The following is a 20,013-nucleotide window of genomic DNA, read 5'->3' as shown; positions in this document are numbered from 1 at the left end:
AAGTTGTCTCTTTTCATCGCATAATTACACAGTAATTTGGACATCTGTGTTGCTGAATCTTTTGCAATTTGTTCATTTAATAATGGAGACTATAAAAGAACAATGCTGTTGGTGGAAAGCGGTGGATTGCAGCTGTCTTTAGCACCGAAACACAGCAGGTGTTTCTTTGTTGTGAAGCTTTAACACAAAGCGGTCAAGCGAACATGTTTCTCTACGTCAACCAGCAAGATTCTGGATGGGAAAATTGTGATCTTAAGTCGGCTCTTACCGGAGACTTCAGTGGATTATGCGACCTCATCCTGCAGCTGTGATCTTGGCTCCTCCATTGGCTTCTCTGAGAGACACTGGCGTTCACCGCAGCCCTCCGACTTTCAGGTATGACTTTACAATCTCACTAAAACACTATTAAAACAATAAGAAGATAAGGGACCTTCCAGAATTATCATAGTAAATGTGTCTAACTACATCTGAAACGGTCCCACTGCCGCCGCCTGGAGCCGTCGCCTTTTTTTTGTTCTTTTTTTTTTGTGCTCCACTCTAACTTTCCTTATCCACAAATCTTTCATCCTCGCTCAAATTAATTTGGAAATTGTCGCTTTCTCGGTCCGAACAGCTCTTGCTGCTGGAGGCTCACATTAAAAAAAATGTGAGGATGTGAGGAACCCTAACACCCGTGACGTCACGCGCACATCGTCTGCTACTTCCGGTACAGGCAAAGCTTTTTTATTAGCGACCAAAAGTTGCAAACTTTATCGTCGATGTTCTCTACTAAATCCTTTCAGCAAAAATATGGCAACATCTCGAGATGATCAAGTATGACACATAGAATGGACCTGCTATCCCCGTTTGAATAAGAAAATCTTAAAATCAATTATATTGATACTTAAACAGCCAAATTGTTTTCTGAGGTGATACTTGGTGGAAAAAAGTTCAATTAAAGCATCTATACGATGTAAAAATGCGCTCACACCGCTTCGGTTCTGCGGCAGTCTGACCTTAAAATGTATCAAACGGTCCCCAAACCACGAAAACATAAAAATAAAACCACTTGATGAAAGTACGGTGTTTTATTTTCCTATATTCAAACTCGGTGTTATTGTTCAAACTGTGTGTAATGTTAACATGTAAACATACATGCCTTTTTTTATGAATACTTATACCTACTACGCTACTGCATTTTAATGTGGTCATTATGTTGGTACTTACATAGCCAAAGTGTTTCCTGAGGTGGTACTTGGTGGGAAAAAGTTCATTTAAAGCATTTATAAGATGCAAAAATATGAGTGTTTGCTCACTTCTCAGTGTCGCAATAGCAGCATTCGCTATGTGTGTAGACGCCACACACATTTACACACAAAGAGCACAAAAAACACAACTTGATGCATGTGACATCGGTTTCATTTTCCTATAATTAAACACGGTGTTATTGTTCAAACTGTGCGCAATGTCACAAATCGATATTATACCTTCTTTTTTTTTAAATGAATACTTATACCTACTACGATACTGCATTTTAATGGGGTCATTAAGTTGGTGCTTAGATATACAAATTGTTTCCTGAGGTGGTACTTGTGGGGGAAAAGTTCAATTAAAGCATCCGTAAGATGCAAAAATGTGCTCACACCGCTTCGGTTCTGCGTCAGTCTCACCTTAAAATATATCAAACGGGCTCCAAACCGTTAAAAAAAAAAAAAATCACTTGATGAAAGTACAGTGTTTTATTTTACTACATTCAAACACGGTGCTGCTCTACAAACTGTGTGTAATGTTACACATCAATATTAAACATACATGTTGTTGTTTTTTTAAATGTATGAATACTTATACCTACTAGGCTACTCTATTTTAATGTGGTCACTATGTTGGCACTTAGACAGCCAAAGTGTTTCCTTAGGTTGCACTTGTTGAAAAAAAGTTCAATTAAAACATTTATAAATACGAGCGTTTGCTCACTTCTCAGAGTCGCAGCAGTAGCATTCGCTGTGTGTGTAGACGCCACACACTTTTATGCACAAAGAGCACAAAAAACACAACTTAATGCGTGACAACAGTTTTATTTTCCTATAATTAAACACAGTGTTTTTGTTCAAACTCTGTGTAATGTCACATATCGATTTTAAACTTTTTTTTTAATGAATACTTATACCTACTACGCTACTGCATTTGAATGTGGTCATTATGGTGGTACTTAGACAGGAAAAAAATTGTTTCCAGAGGTAGTACTTGGTGGGAAAAAGTGAAATTAAAGCATCCATAAAATGCAAAATTCTGCGATGAGGTAATGACTTGTCCAGGGTGTACTCCCCCTTCCGCCCGATTGTAGCTGAGATAGACACCAGCGCCCCCCGCGACCCCAAAGGGAATAAGTGGTAGAAATGGATGGATGGAAAATGCAAAAAATGCGCTCATAGAGCTTCAGTTCTGTGGCAGTCTCACCTTAAAATGTATCAAACGGTCTCCAAACCGCAAACATATTTAAAATAAATCACTTGAAAGTACAGTGTTATTTTCCTATATTCACACATGGTGTTATTCTTCAAACGGTGAGTAATGTTACACATCAATATTAAACATACATGCCTTTAAAAAAAAAAAAAAAATATATATATATATATATATATATATATATATACTTATACCTACTACGCTACTGCTTTTTAATGTGGTCATTATAGTGGTACTTAGGAAGAGTGTTTCCTGAGGTGGTACTTGGTGGAAAAAAGTTCAATTAAAGCATTAATAAGATGCAATAATACGAGCGTTTTCTCACTTTTACGTGTCAAAACAGCAGGGTGGTATAGTTTGGTTGGTAGAGCGGCCGTGCCAGCAACTTGAGGGTTGCAGGTTCGATCCCCACTTCCGCCATCCTAGTCACTGCCATTGTGTCTTTGGGCAAGACACTTTACCCACCTGCTCCCAGTGCAACCCACACTGGTTTGAATGTAAAAATTAGATATTGGGTTTCACTATGTAAAGCACTTTGAGTCGCTAGAGAAAAAGCGCTATATAAATATAATTCACTTCACTTCACATTTGCTATGTGTTGCAGTGCACACATCTACTGCCAGATGCCACGCACATTTACGCGCAAAAACACAACTAAATGCGTGCGAAATTGCTTTTAGTTTCCTATAACAGGGGTAGGGAACCTATGGCTCTAGAGCTCTTTTGATGACTCCATCCGGCTCTCAGGTAAATCTGAGCTGACGTTGCTTGACATGATAAGTAATGAATAAATCCACCTGTAATCAAAGTGTTAAACATAATGTTCAAAATATAAAACGTTCTCGTGCATTTTTAATCCATCCATCCGTTTTCTACCGCACCTGTTCAAGAAGTTGCGTTAATGGTAAGAAGTTATTTATTCATTATTGGTTAGTGTGGGGCTTGCCCTCCTGGGGGTTCTTCACACCACCAAGCACCGACATGAGAGCCTGTTTCAGGACTTATTGCTTTATTTTTCAATAAGTCTCTCAGTTGCTTTCCAGCTATTGTATTTTTCTTTTTCGTTCCCGCTTCCACTCTGGCTCCAGCCCCAACCCCTTCTCTCCTTCTGGCTGCTGCGTTTAACATAGTGATTAGATAACAAGGCCCAGGTGGGCCATCTACGTTCCTGTCGCTGATTTCGAGGCCGGTCCTGGGACACCCCGCTTCGCTGCAGGCCCGCAGGCCACGCCTCCTCCAAAGTTAGCTTCAGAATAACAATGTTATTACGAAGAATACGAGACCTATTTTTCTCTACAAATGTTGGTCTTACTTAAAAATGCACGCGTTTAGTTGTGTTCAGTGTTAATATATTTTTTTTGGGGCTCTCACGGAAATACATTTTTAAATATTTGGCTTCTTGGCTCTCTCAGCCAAAAAGGTTCCCGACTCCTGTCCTACAATAAAACACGGTTTTACTGTTCAAACTGTGCGTAATGTTACACATCTATATTAAACATACATGCTCCTTTTTTTTAATGAATACTTATACCTACTACCTCCTACGCTACTGCATTTTCATGTGGTCACAATGGTGCTACTTAGACAGCCAAAGTATTTCCTGATGTAAATAAAGTCCAATTAAAGCATCTATAAGTTGCAAAAATATGAGTGTTTTCTCACTTTTGCAGCATTCGCTATACGTGTAGCAGTGCACTGATCAAGGACGCACAAATCTGCTAACATTACGCACATTTACGCACAAAGAGCATAAAAACACAACTTAATGCGTGCGACATTGGTTAATCAAACACTGTGTTATCGTTCAAACTGTGTGTAATGTCACATATCAATATTGTGCTTTTCTTAATGAATAGCTATACCTACTACGCTACTGCATTTTAAGGTTTCAAGTTTTATTTGTCGCAAGCGGAGTACACCACAGTGAAATATTTTTACCCATGCTCAGATATTGCGTACAGTGGGATTCAAACACTAGCTGCAGAATCTATTACACTAAATACCAAATGTATGATTAATGTGGTCATTATGGTGGCACTTAGCAAATGTGGTACTTAGTGAAAAAAGGCCAATTAAAGTATTTATAAGATGCAAAAATACGAGTGCTTTCTCACTTCTGCTACGTGTGTAGTAGGGATGTCCCGATCCAGGTTTTTGCATTCCCGATCCGATACCGATATTGTTTTTGCACTTCCGATCCGATACTGATGCTGGCCTATCCGAGCATGTATTAAAGTTGAAAGTTATTTAGCCTACTTGGTTGTCAGATTCATGTTGAAAAGGGTTTTAGTACTCTTGATAACAACTAGACAGCTGAATTAGGTGAGTTTGAATAATACACAATGGTTGGTATTCAAGGATAAACACAAAATAGAAAAAAGTATACATAACAGAAATGGCATCATTAAACAGTAAAAAAAGTGAACGGTATAAAGTGCAAATAATGCTGTAAACATTATTAAAAAAAAAAAGCAAAACACAAACAACCTGAGTGGGATAAAATGTCTATAACTCAGCATCAATACTTGCTCTTGAACAAGTGTAAACGAAAACAAAAAAACTATGTACACACTCCTTTCAATTGTTTGCCCAAGTCAGAGGGGGGCAAACAACTGAAGTCCAAGCATAATGGGGAGAATCTTTCTAACAAAGACGAGCACTTCAAGATGCTCAAGTGTCAGCCTGCTCCTGTGTTCATCTATGAGTGATAAAAAGCCTCTCACTCTGAAGAGTCATTAAAATGTCTTACAACTTTACCACCACGTTTGCACTCCACTTCATCTTTTTTGTTTCGTAGGGTAAAATAATCCCACACAGCTGACATTTTTACCGTAACTTTTAATTCACAAGGCCGTCTTAACGGTTAGAACACAGACCTGTAGATGTGTTGAAGGTGTGCTGGAAAATGCGGAACGGAGCGTAGGGAGCAGCAGAAGAGTGGAATCTATTATTTAAATCGGTGTGTTAGAAAACACGGACCGGATTTTTTTTTAAAAACTGGATCTGGACCGGCATTTTCCAATGCCTTGACGATACGCATTTTTTTGGCAATTATCGGCGGCCGATCTGATCCAAATATCAGATCGGGACAACCCTAATGTGTAGCGGTGCTCTGATCAAGGACGCACACATCTGATAACATGATGCACATTTCCGCACAAAAACGCAACTTAATGCGTGCGACATTGGTTTTATTTTCCTACAATCAAACACAGTGTTATTGTTCAAACTGTGTGTAATGTTACACAACGATATAACTTTTTTTTTGTTTTTAATTAATACGTATACCTACTATGCTACTGCATTTCAATGTGGTCATTATGGTGGCACTTAGCAAGGGTGGCAATTGGTGAATAAAAAGTCCAAATAAAGCATTTTAAGATACAAAAATACAAGCTTTTTCGCACTTCTTCAGCATTTGCGACGTGTGCAGCCGTGCTTTGATCAAGGACGCACACATCTAACATGACGCACATCTACGCACAAAAACTCAACTTAATGTGTGCGACATTGGTTTTATTTTCCTATAATCAAACATGGTGTTATTGTTCAAACTGTGTGTAATGTTACACATCAATATACCTTTTTTTTTGTTTTTAATGAATACCTATATCTACTAGGCTGCTGCATTTCAACGTGGTCATTATGGTGGCACTTAGCAAAGGTGGCAACTGGTGGAAAAAAAAGTTAAAGCATTTATAAGATGCAAAAATACAAGCTTTTTTTCGCTTTTGCAGAATTCGCTACATGTGTAGCGGTGCTCTGATCAAGGACGCACACATCTGCTAACATGACGCACAAAAACGCAACTTATTGCGTGCAACATTGGTTTTATTTTCCTATAATCAAACACGGTGTTACTGTTCAAACTGTAATGTTACAAATCAACATACACTTTTTTTGTTTTTAATGAATACTTATACCTACTACGCTACTGCATTTTAATGTTGTCATTACCTACTACACTACTGCATTTTAATGTTGTCATTATGTTGAAACTTAGACTGCCAAAGTGTTTCCTGAGGTGGTACTTGGTGGAAAAAAAAGTTCAATTAAAGCATTTATAAGATGCGAAAATACAAGCTTTTTTTTCACTTTTTCAGCATTTGCTCCATGTGCAGCGGTGCTCTGATCAAAGACGCACACATCTGCTAACATGACGCACAAACACAACTTAATGCGTGCAACATTGGTTTTATTTTCCTACAATCAAACACGGTGTTATTGTTCAAACTGTCTGTAATGTTACACATCAATATACATTTGTTTTGTTTTTAATTAATACATATACCTCTTATGCTACTGCATTTTAATGTGGTCATTATGGTGGCACTTAGCAAAGGTGGTACTTGGTGGAAAAAAGTCAAAATAAAACATTTATAAGATGCAAAAATGCGAGCGTTTTCTCACTTTTGCAGCATTTGTTACGTGTGCAGCGGTGCTCTGATCGAGGACGCACACATCTGCTAACATGACGCATATTTAGGCACAAAAACGCAACTTAATGTGTGCGATATTGGTTTTATTTTCCTACAATCAAACTCGGTGTTATTGTTCAAACTGTGTGTAATGTTACACATCAATATACCTTTTTGTTTTTAATAATTACTTACACCTACTATGCTACTGCATTTTAATGTGGTCATCATGGTGGCACTTAGCAAAGGTGGCAATCGGTGAAAAAAAAGTCCAATTAAAGCGTTTTAAGATGCAAAAATACAAGTGTTTTCTCACTTCTGCAGCATTTGCTACGTGTGCAGCGGTGCGCTGATCAAGGACGCACACATCCGCGAACATGACGCACATTTACGCACAGAGAGCACAAAAACAACACACTTTGCCCAACTCGAAAAAGGACCTGTTAGACATGCAGGAGAGAGAGGGTTTTTTGGGTTTTTTTTTTCCACTTACAGAATCTCCAGATCGCGCAGCGCCCGGAAAGCTCCATCTTCAATGCAGCTGATGTGGTTGCTGTCCAGCTGCCTACACACACACACACACACGCACACACACACACACACACACACACACACTGATGAGAGGGAGTCAAGGAGAGGGAGGAGGAGAGACTAAGCAAAAAAGGCGTGATGAGTATGTGTGTCAGGAGTAGGCGGGGATGTGATGCCCTAAGGAGTGAGTTTAAAGTATACACACACACACACACACATAAAAAATGGACACTCTCACCTCTGCGCTGTGATGTGCGAGCTGCCCCGAGGAGGAGGAGGAAAGGAGGAAAAAGGCGGCGAGCTGCAGGAGCGTGGAAGTGGCGGAGCGGCCAGCGTGGCGTCAGCCTATCACCTGCTAGCTCGCCGCCGCCACACTGGCCGGTGAGAGAGCGGGCGAGAGAGGGAAAGGAGGAGAGAGAGAGAAAGAGAGAGAGGGCGCCAAGCCCAGCCTTCTTCCCCCTTCTTGTCTCTTCTGTAAATATTAATTGCCTTTTCCTCCTCCTCCTCCTCCCAATGTCATCTTTTATTCTTCCTTTCTTCCCGCGCCGAGCGAGCGAGGGAGTAATTTCATTACATTAGGCCGGCCAATCCATTAGGGGCCTTTTACCGGCTCTGTCACTGAAACAATTTCATTAAAAGCAAAGCCGCCGTAAATCAAACCCGCAGTCACGACTTCCTTCCACTCGCCACAAAAAAACATCAGCAGCACCCGCCAACCCCCTCCCCCGGCCTGGCCCACGCCCCACTGGTGGACGCCCCCACCTTGTGCCCCTCACTCATCCATCCTTGGCTTTTACTTTAATTTGCATCGCTTCGTCCATGAACCCAACAACCCCGCAAACTGTTCCCCCGCGGAATGCCTTCACTTTTCCTCTGGACCAAATCTTGTTTGGAATAAACATGTTCGGCAGCACACACACAGAGTACTTACAAGCAGACACAGTGTGTGGACAGAAAAGGGAGATTGGGCGCATTTCGGCTTAAAAACTAACGATAAAGGTGAAGTCAGTGTTTCCTGCAGGCCAGGCATCTATTTGTGGTGGTGTGGTCGAGCGTCAGTGGGCGGGTGGGTGGTGGGGGGCGATGACCAAGAAGAACGCGGAGTTGGAATATAATTACAACACTTTATGTACATATTTATATACATATTTATATAATATTTACATGTTTATATAATATGTAACTACAAGCTCCATTCACAGACAGAGTCCCATTGCTTTTATGAGCGGTCGAGCGAGTCCATTTTTTTTTTAATTTGTGGCAGCCGTAATTCTTTCGTGGCGGGCCGCCACAAATAAATTAATGTGTGGGAAACCCTGGAAGTTATAAGAATGAAACGCCCTCAGGAAGACCTGTTTTAAGACGTGGTTAACTAGCTAGGGTCTAAAGTCCATCCGCTGTATGCAGTGTTGAAGCCACTTCTAAATCACTAATCAATACATTATCAATTAGTGTTTATTTATATAGCCCTGAATCAAAAGTGTCTCAAAGGGCTGCACAAGCCACAACGACATTCTCTGTTCCGAGCCCACAAAAGGGCAAGGAAAAACTCACAACCCAGTGGGATGTCAATGTGAATGACTATGAGAAACCTTGGAGAGGACCGCCCCCCGTGGGTCCTTGTCAATATGGCGACAAATAAAGTATGTTTCTTACAAGTACCATTATCACTGCAGTATGAGGAAGAGCTAAACATGTTAAACATATAGGATCCACTTTGGACTGGACTCTCACCGTTATGTTAGATCCACTATGGATTGGACTTTCACAATATCATGTTAGACCCGCTCGACATCCATTGCTTTCAGTCCCCTAAAGGGGGGGAAGGTTGCCCACATATGTGGTCCTCTCCAAAGTTTCTCATCATCATCATTGTCACTGTCACCAACGTCCCACTGGGTGTGAGTTTTTCCTTGCCCTTATGTGGGCTCTGTACCTAGGATGTCGTTGTGGTTTGTGCAGCCCTTTGAGACACTTGTGATTTAGGGCTATATAAATAAACATTGATTGATTGATTGATTGATGCTTCACTACACACCGTAGCTCACTGGTGTCAAAATGGAAACAACCACCACTGTAATGATATCAAGTACAGAAGTGTATCTAGTCGATACTATGATTACAGGAATATTTTTGGGGATCACAACACCTTCTATTGTTTTTAAAAAACGTTTTATTGTGTTTATGAACTCAGGGAATATGTCCCTGGACACATGAGGACTTTGAATATGACCAATTTATGATCCTATAACTACTTGGTATCAGATTAATACCGAAATTTGTGGTATCATCCAAAACTCAATCAATCAATCAATGTTTACTTATATAGCCCTAAATCACTAGTGTCTCAAAGGGCACTACAAACCACTACGACATCCTCGGTAGGCCCACATAAGGGCAAGGAAAACTCACACCCAGTGGGACGTCGGTAAAACTAATGTAAAGTATCAAACAACAGAAGAATAAGTGATTATTACATTTGAACAGAAGTGTAGATAGAACATGTTTAGAGAAAGTAAGCCAATATTAACAGTAAATGAACAAGTAGATTAAAGTAAAGTACCACTGATAGTCACACACATTTTTAGCTGACATGACGGTCCTCGGACCACAGACTCGCACAGCTATCAGGCATGTCGAAAACAAACAAAGCAAACAAAACACAGACCACTAAAACCTGACTCTTGAGATCTTTAATAGCTGATATACAAACCCCAAAACCAGTGAAGTTGGCTTGGTGTGTAAATCTTAAATAAAAACAGAACACAATGATTTGCAAATCATGTTCGACTTATATTCAATTGAATAGACTGCAAAGACAAGATAGTTAATGTTCCAACTGGAAAACTTTATTTTTTTGCAAATATTAGCTCCTTTGGAATTTGATGCCTGCAACATGTTTCAAAAAAAGCTGGCACAAGTGGCAAAAAGACTGAGAAAGTTGAGGAATGTTCATCCAACACTTATTTGGAACATCCCACAGGTGAACAGGCTAACTGGGAAAAGCTGGGTGTCATGAGAACTTCCATGAAATGCTCAGTCATTCACAAACAAGGATGGGGCGAGGGTCACCACTTTGTGAATGTGTGGGCAAATTGTCAAACAGTTGAAGAACAACATTTCTCAACCAGCTATTGCAAGGAATTTAGGGATTTCACCATCTAAGGTCTTTAATCTCATCAAAAGGTTCAAATAATCTGGAAAAATCACTGCACGTAACATTGAATGCCCGTGACCTTGGATCCCTCAGGCGGTACTGCATCAAAAACCGACATCAGTATGTAAAGGATATCACCAAATGCGCTCAGGAACACTTCAGAAAACCAATGTCCGTAACTACAGGTGTAGCGACAGTTGGTCGTTACACCTATAAATCCAAGTTAAAATCCTACTATGCAAAGCGAAAGCCATTTATCAACAACCCCCAGAAATGCTGCCAGCTTCACTGGGCCCGAGATCATCTAAGATGGACTGATTCAAAGTGAAAAAATGTTCTGTGGTCTGACGAGTCCATATTTCAAATTGTTTTTTGGAAACTGTGGACGCTGTGTCCTCTGAACCAAAGAGGAAAAGAACCATCCAGACTGTTACAGGCGCAAAGTTCAAAAGCCAGCATCTGTAATGGTATGGGGGTGTATTGGTGCCCAAGGCATGGTTAACTTACACATCTGTGAAGGCACCATTAATGCTGAAGGGTAGACCCAGGTTTTGGAACAACATTGTATGCCATCCAAGCAACGTTATTATGGACGCCCCTGCTTATTTCAGCAAGACAAAGCCAAGCCACATGTTACAACAGCGTGGCTTCAAAGTAAAATAGTGTGAGTACTAGACTGGCCTGCCTATAGTCCAAACCTGTCTTCCATTGAAAATGCAAGGCGCATTATGAAGCCTAAAATACTCCAACAGAGACCCAGGACTGTTGAACAACTTAAGCTGTACATAAAGCCAGAATGGGAAATAATTCCACCTGAAAAGTTTCAAAAATTGGTCTCCTCAGTTTCCAAACATTTACTGAGTGTTGTTAAAAGAAAAGGCCATGTAACACAGTGGTAAAAATGCCCCTGTGACAACAAATGTTCAAAAAAATAATGCACTTTGTGACTTCAATAATAAATATGGCAGTGCCATGTTGGAATTTTTTTCCATAGACATGCACCTGGGGATAGGTTGATTGGCAACACTAAATTGGCCCTAGTGTGTGAATGTGAGTGTGAATGTTGTCTGTCTATCTGTGTTGGCCCTGCGATGAGGTGGCGACTTGTCCAGGGTGTACCCCGCCTTCCGCCCGATTGTAGCTGAGATAGGCGCCAGCGCCCCCCGCGACCCCGAAAGGGAATAAGCGGTAGAAAATGGATGGATGGATGGAAGTTGAGTTGATTTATTTTGGAAAACCTTGTTATATTGTTTAATGCATCCAGCGGGGCATTACAACAAAATTAGGAATAATGTGTTAATTCCACAACTGTATATATCGGTATCGGTTGATATCGGAATCGGTAATTAAGAGTTGAACAATATCGAAATATCGGCAAACAAACCATTATTGGATATCTCTAAATGCAAAATAACATAACACTGCATGACGCAACACAACACAAGGCAACATAAGAAACCTCCATCCATTTTCTACCGCTTGTCCCGTTCGGGGTCGCTGGTGCATATCTCAGCTGCATTTGGGCGGAAGGCGGGGTACACCCTTGACAAGTCACCACCTCATCACAGGGCCAAACATAAGAAACATGTAGGTGTAAATGGTTGATGCTTCCACAGCCCATTAGTAATGGATACTGAGTGTAAAATGCAGCTCCAGCTCTAAATGAAGCGCATGATTTACAAACAACTACAAAGAATGAACTGTACATCTTCCATAACTGTCAGGACATCGTTTCTCTTCTGATTTGTTTGTCCAACAGCAGGATTGGACTAACCTTGTAGGAGGTTTGCTGTACAGCCAAACATCTGCTTAACATAGTCCCCAAAATTCACTACATTTGATTTCCAATGGCCGTGACTGAGATACACGCTCCACTTTCTTTAGGTGCATCAGTGCCATAAAACACTCTTTGATTTACAGCAAAGTGCTTTTCTCATGTGGCGTGCACACACAATGATGCTGGCCAGTTTTTCTGTTAGCACTCTGGACCTACATGGACATACAGTACATTTAAAATTGTTATATACAAACCCCGTTTCCATATGAGTTGGGAAATTGTGTTGGATGTAAATATAAAGGGAATACAATGATTTGCAAATCCTTTTCAACCCATATTCAGTTAAATATGCTACAAAGACAACATATTACCTGTTCAAACTCATAAACATTATTTTTTTTGGGCCAATAATAATTAACTTAGAATTTCATGGCTGCAACACGTGCCAAAGTAGTTGGGAAAGGGCATGTTCACCACTGTGTTACATCACATTTTCTTTTAAAAACACACAATAAACATTTGGGAAGTGAGGAAACTAATTGTTGAAGCTTTGAAAGTGGAATTATTTCCCGTTCTTGTTTTATGTAGAGCTTCAGTCGTTCAACAGTCAGGGGTCTCCGCTGTCGTATTTTACGCTTCATAATACGCCACACATTTTCCACGGGAGACAGGTCTGGACTGCAGGCAGACCAGGAAAGTACCCGCACCCTTTTTTTACGAAGCCACACTGTTGTAACATGTGCTGAATCTGGCTTGGCATTGTCTTGCTGAAATAAGCAGGGGCGTCCATAAAAAGAGCGCTTAGAACATACAAAACCTGTATATACCTTTCAGCATTAATGGTGCCTTCACAGATGTGTAAGTTACCCATGCCTTGGGCACTAATGCACCCCCATACCATCACAGATGCTGGCTTTTGAACTTTGCGTCGATAACAGTCTGGATGGTTTGCTTCCCCTTTGGTCCGGATGACACGATGTCGAATATTTCCAAATAGGGGGATTAGTCAGAACAACTTTCCACTTTGCATCAGTCCATCTTAGATAATCTTGGGCCCAGAGAAGCCGGCGACATTTCTGGATGCTGTTGATAAATAGCTTTCGCTTTGCATAGTAGAGCTTTAACTTGCACTTACAGATGTAGCAACAAACCGTATTTAGTGACAGTGGTTTTCTGAAGTCTTCCTGAGCCCATGTGGTGATATCCTTTAGAGATTGATGTTGGTTTTTAATACAGTGCCGTCTGAGGGATCGAAGGTCACGGTCATTCAATGTTAGTTTCCGGACATGCCGCTTACGCGGTGTGATTTCTCCACATTCTCTGAACCTTTTGATGATATTATGGACCGTGGATGTTGAAATCCCAAAATTTCTTCCAATTGCACTTTGAGAAATGTTGTCCGGAAACTGACTATTTGTAGACAAAGGGGTGTACCTCGCCCCATCCTTTCTTGTGAAAGGCTGAGCATTTTTGGGAAGCTGTTTTTATACCCAATCATGGCACCCACCTGTTCCCAATTAGCCTGCACACCTGTGTTTGATGAGCATTCCTCAACTTTATCAGTATTTATTGCCACCTTTCCCAACTTCTTTGTCACATGTTGCTAGCATCAAATTCAAAAGTTAATGATTTGCAAAAAAAATTTTTTTTATCAGTTTGAACTTTAAATGTGTCGTCTTTGTAGCATACTCAACTAAATATGGGTTGAAAATGATTTGCAAATCATTGTATTTTGTTTATATTTACATCTAACACAATTTCCCAACTCATATGGAAACAGGGTTTGTAGAAAGCCCAGCTGAGGATGTATTTCCTGCGGCAGCTGAGGAAATTTAAGGTGCCGACCGAGATGCCGGTGCAGTTCTACTCAGTCATCATCCAGTCCATCCTCACCTCCTCCGTCACCGTGTGGTTCGACTGCACACTGCAAAAACTGAAATCCAAGTAAGATTACATATCTCAAATAAGGGTGATATTTGCTTATTTTCTGTCTGATAAGATAATTCTTCTCACTAAGCAGATTTTATGTTAGAGTCTCTTATTTGTTTTAAGTGTTTTGGTCCTAAATCATCTTAGTAAGATATTACAGCTTGTTGCTGAGATTTTAGGACCTATATTGAGTAAAACTGTCATGATCTGTGGTTTGGATTATGGTTTGGTTTTTTCTTTGTTAGTTTTGGACACTTAGTTCCTGTTTGCGCTCCCTTGTTTGTTTAGTTACCATGGCGACTCATTAGTTTCACCTGCCGCTGGTGTTCGGACACGCACCTGCTCTAATTAAGAGACTATTAATTAAGCCTGTCTTGGCCAGTTAGTCGACCTGGCCTCATTGCTCTTTTCATGCCACAGTTTCATGCTTCTTTTCATAGTTCATGTTGCTCGTTTCCATAGTTAAAGCTATTAGTTGCATGTCACAGTTTAGTGCGGGTTTCATGTCTTTAGTTTAATGTTTCATGTGGTTAAGTTTTTGCCTTAGCTTCCGCGTGTGATAGGCACGCTTGCCTTCGGGTTGTTATTTTGTTTTGTGCTTTGTTGAGTGTTAGTTGGGAAATACATATGTTCCTGCCTTCAAGTCCTGTTTGGAATAGTCAGTTTGCATCCTGGGAGAACCAACCTCGCAGTAAGCTGCGACCCCCCTCTTGCTTGAAACGAGAATATCAAGTGTTGCAAAGTTGTGTCATTAACACTCAAGTATAAAACTACTTTTTTAAAGTAATAATTTCTTATTTCAAGCATGGAAAAAAAAAAAATCAGGATTTTAGCACAATTGTGTCTCATAACTAAAACAGATGGCAGCCAAATGGACTTTGCTGTTTTATTTTTTCTAAAACAATAGAAAATAGGTACTCACATAGTAGTACAGTTAGCACAGTACAGTAAACTGACAGTTAGTATATAAACATTTAACATGTGACATTTCTAACAATTTTGAACAGAAATAGTTCATGCACATTTACGTAAATTCTTCAAAATTACGATTAAAAAACTCGGGGCCGGGCTTTATACCGTATATGTGCACTTGGCGCGATGATGTCATGTTGTCGATGGAAAAAAGCATTTTTACACCAAATGATTTGCCTGAGTGGCTAGCAGACCCTGAGAGTAACAAGCGCTTGCCTTTCCATTAAAAAAAATAAAATATTTTTTGTATAAGTTTTCTGGTTTCAAGAAATGTAATATCATTATGTCAAGATAATGGCACTAGCATTTATTTAACTTAAGAACATGTTTCAACATATTGAGCAACAATCTCTATTTTTTTTTTCTACCAAGAAAAGTGCACTTGTTAATAGTGAGAATATACTTATTTTAAGGTATTTTTGGGTTCATTGAAGTTAGCTAATTTTATTTGTTTTGGAAAGTCTTGACAAGCCACATTTTCTTGTTCAATTGGCAGATAATTTTACTTAGTTCAAATAAAATTGTTATGATCCGCTGCCCGGATCATATCATGTTCAGGTTTTGAGTGTGTTTTGTATTATGTTCTGCTAATGTTTGCCTTAGTTCCTGGTTGCACTTCCTTGTTTGTTCTGTCACCAAAGTGACATATTATTTTCACCTGCCGCGGTTTCCAGATGCACACCTGTTTTTGTTAATCACCACCTTGATTTAAGCCTGCCTTCTTTGTTCACTCGTTCTTGCTTCCTAGTTTGTGTTTCACAACAGTGACGACTCTGATTCTGTATTCCTGTTCGCAACCAGCTAGCTTCCACGCTAAGTCTTTGTTATTTCTCTAGCTCCCATGCTAGCTCTTTTGTTTTGCCTTTTGTGCCTTCTGCAAGTTTTTCTGTTTCATAGTCTGTTTTTATTTTAAATAAATCAGTATTTCTTACCTTCACGATGTGTCCAAGCCCGACTGCATCCCTAGAGAACGAACCCGCATCACGATACCCCGTAATCGTCACGAAAATATCCGTAATTGTTGTAGTTTTGTTCTTGTTTTTGAACAATGACTTTTTTGCAGTGCGGCGCATGGTAACTGCTGCTGAGAAGGTAGTTGGCAGCAAACTCCCACCCCTCCAGGATCTGTTTTCCTCAAGCACCAGGAGGCGTGTGGGTCCGATCACAGCTGACTTTTCTCACCCTGGACACAAACTGTTCTCCCCTCCCCCCTCAGGTAGGAGACTACGGTCCATCCAGACCCACACCTCCCGCCACCTGAACAGTTTTTGTTTTTTACCCTCGGCCATCAGGCACATGAGCAATAACAAGATCTGATAGCTCAGTTACAGCTCATGTTATTCTATGTTGTGTTATATGTTAAAGTACCAATGATTGTCTCACACACACACACACACACACTAGGTGTGGTGAATTTTTTCCTCTGCATTTGACACATCACCCTTGTTCACCTCCTGGGAGGTGAGGGGAGTAGTGTGCAGCAGCGGTGGCCGCGCCCACGAATCATTTTTGGTGATTTAACCCCCAATTCCAACCCTCGATGCTGAGTGCTAAGCAGGGATGTAATGGGTCCCATTTTTATAGTCTTTGGTATGACTTGGCCGGGGTTTGAACTCACGACCTACTGATCTCAGGGCAGACACTCTAACCACTAGGCCACTGAGTAGGTGTTTTATATTGCACGATTGCACCAAGTAAAATTCCTAGTTTGTGAACACTGTTCCCAAAGAATGGCAATAAAAACTATTCTGATTCTGATGTGTGTATATATTAGGGTTGTACGTTATACCGGTATTAGTATAGTACCGCAATTCTAATGAATCGTATTCGGTACTATACCGCCTTTAAAAAATGACCGTAATGTCATTGCCAGTTTACAAGCAGAGGAATATGTTCGGCAGCGCACACACACACACACACACACACACACACACACACACGGAGTACTTACAAGGAGACAGAGTGTGTACACAGAAAAGGGATTAGGGCCGCATTTTGGCTTGAAAACAAAAGATAAAGGTGAAGTTATAACACTGAAACACTCTCAGGAAGAGGTGCTTTAAGACAAGGCTAGCTAGCTAAAGTCCACACTGCAAAAAGTCAGTGTTTAAAAACAAGAAAAAAAAATACATAAATGAGGGGTATTTTATTTGAATTAAGCAAAATTATCTGTCAACAGAACAAGAAAATTTGTCTTGTCAAGACTTTTCAAATTAGCTAACTTCAATGAACTCAAAAAATACCTTAAAATATGTATATTTTCACTAATAACAACTGTACTACTATATGAGTACCATATTTTTCGGAGTATAAGTCGCTACGAAGTATAAGTCGCACTGGCCGAAAAGCCAATGGAGGAGCCAAGATCACAGCTGCCTTTTGACAGCTACAGGAGGAGGTCCGATAATCCACTGAAGTCTCCGGTAAGAGCTGACTTAATTTAACATTTTTCCCATCCAAAAACTTGCTGGTTGACGTAGAGAAACATGTTCGCTTGACCGCCCTGTGTTAAAACTTCACAACAAAGAAACACCGGCTGTGTTTCGGTTGCTAATGGCAGCTGAAATCCACCGCTTTCCACAAACAGCATTCTTCTTTATAGTCTCCATTATTAATTGAACAAATTGCAAAAGATTCAGCAACACAGATGTCCAAATTACTGTGTAATTATGCGATGAAAAGAGACGACTTTTAGCCGTGTGTGGTGCTGTGCTAATATGTCCGCTACAACCCGAGACGTCACAAACACGCGTCATCATTCCGCGACGTTTTCAACAAGAAACTCTGCGGGAAATTCAAAATTGTAATTCAGTAAACTAAACCGGCCGTATTGGCATGTGTTGCAATGTTAATATTTCATCATTGATATATAAACTATCAGACTGTGTGGTCGGTAGTAGTGGGTTTCAGTAGGGCTTTGAATGAGACACAAATGTGTCAAAGTCATGATTTTTTTTTACATGCTTGAAATAAGAAATTATTACTTTGAAAAAATGGTTTTATACTTGTGAGTGTTGATGACAGAGCTTTGCCACACTTGATATTCTAGTTTCAAGCATGTTTTACTCAATTAAGGTCATAAAATCTCAGCAACAAGCTGTAATATATTACTGGGATCATTTAGGACCAAAACACTTAAAACAAGTAAAGGACATAAAATCTGCTGAGTGAGAAGAATTATCTTATCTGACAGAAAATAAGCAAATATCACCCTTGTTTGAGATATTTACTGTTATGATCCGCCGCCCGGATCATACATTATTTTGTTTTTTTGAGTCCTTTTGTGTTTTCAGTTCTTTTTTTACTTTTCCAATCCCTAGTTTTGCTCTTCCTTGTTTATTGTGGTTACCATGGTTTCATATTAGTTCCACCTGCTACTCGCTGTTGACGTGTACCTGTTATTCTTGATTACTGCCAGTATTTAAGCCTGCCTTCTACCTCAGTTCATCCTGGATATTTTGTTTGCGTATGCAACTTTCACGTGGGTATCTTATGTCTCATTCTTTTGTGCTATGTTTCATCTTAGCTTCCCATGCGCTCGGCACGCTACCTTTTGGACTCTTGACTCCCTGCTAAGTATTAGCTTAGCTTCTCATGCGTAGGCATGTGCTTTCTTTTGCCTTTTTTTACCAGTGTTATTTTATTTTTGTACATTAAATCAACCTGCTATTCCTGTCCCTTTTGGTTCATTTGCATCTTAGGGTGACAAAATGCCCTTTTACATGCGCATACATACTTAGATTTCAGTTTTTGCAGTGCATCCACTGCCGGCAGTGTTTTAGCTACTTCTAAATCACTAAAAGACATAAAATGCAAATCTGTCAGATTGTTTGAGATGGAAAGCGTATTCACGCACATCTTCTTGCATCTTTACAGCACCTTTGCAGCTCCAACGAGTGAAAGTTTGACGCGGTGGATTGTCCATCAGTGTGGTTTCATTACGTGCGCCACGCTCCTCTCATGTTCCTTTTACCCAGGAACCCCCACAGAGACTTCAGGAGGACCACTAACGAAGTCTTATCAGATCACCGGCGGAAAACCTCTCCGAGCGAGCGTTTTGTTATATCACCGGACCGCCGCGTGGGATCACAGCTCTTCAGAAATCTGAGATCTTCTGAGAGGAACGAGATGTAAGTTGAGGACTCGCGTCGGAGGCCATGCTCCTCATCCTGCATCCTCCTGGCTGAGGGTGAACGCTTTCATCATGATTGAATTCCTCTGACAGCTTTGTTCACCGAGCACCGTGATTAGCAGTGACATGATTGCTATCAGTCTGGTGTGTGTGTGTGTGTGTGTGTGTGTGTGTGTGTGTGTGTCACAGGGCAAGACTGGGGTACCAAAATGTAATTTCTTTCCATACAATTAGTGTCTTTAATCATGTCTGTGATGAAGCCCATTGGCAGACTGATACAGTCCTACCATCTGGCACACACACACACACACACACACACACACACACACACACACACACACACACACACACACACACACACACACACACACACGCACACATTTACACACACACACACACACACTTGTATGTGTTACCTTCTTGAGACCTCCTAATAACGCCTACCTCTTTAGGACCACCCTTTCTAGATATATAAAGAAGTGTATTTACAACATTAATAAAAATATATATACTATGCACATATAAAAAAGAAGCATATTGTGAAAAATGAGTTGGAATTTCACAAGAAAAAGGTCACCATTTCACAAGAAAAACGTACAATTTTGGCAGAATTATAAAAAAAAAGAGTCCTCATTTTACTCAACGCTGTAAC

General features: G+C 40.3%; 1 protein-coding gene across 4 annotated transcripts in view; it reads right to left on the bottom strand.

Annotated features, from left to right (window-relative positions):
• Window positions 1-20,013, bottom strand: part of slit3 (slit homolog 3 (Drosophila)) — a 601,438-nt gene that overhangs the window by 264,621 nt on the left and 316,804 nt on the right. For 3 of the 4 annotated variants that reach the window (XM_061891595.1, XM_061891594.1, XM_061891593.1), the window contains one exon: window positions 7,357-7,428. In XM_061891595.1, the coding sequence (XP_061747579.1) occupies window positions 7,357-7,428 (72 nt within the window). Of the gene's footprint in view, window positions 1-7,356; window positions 7,429-7,632; window positions 7,749-20,013 lie in introns of those variants that run through there. The other variant, XM_061891596.1, reaches the window with a different exon arrangement.

This window comes from Nerophis ophidion, linkage group LG29, assembly GCF_033978795.1.
Source record: "Nerophis ophidion isolate RoL-2023_Sa linkage group LG29, RoL_Noph_v1.0, whole genome shotgun sequence".
NCBI lineage: Eukaryota > Metazoa > Chordata > Actinopteri > Syngnathiformes > Syngnathidae > Nerophis > Nerophis ophidion.
Note: the sequence above shows the minus strand (reverse complement) of the source record. Positions and strands in the feature narration are given on the sequence as shown.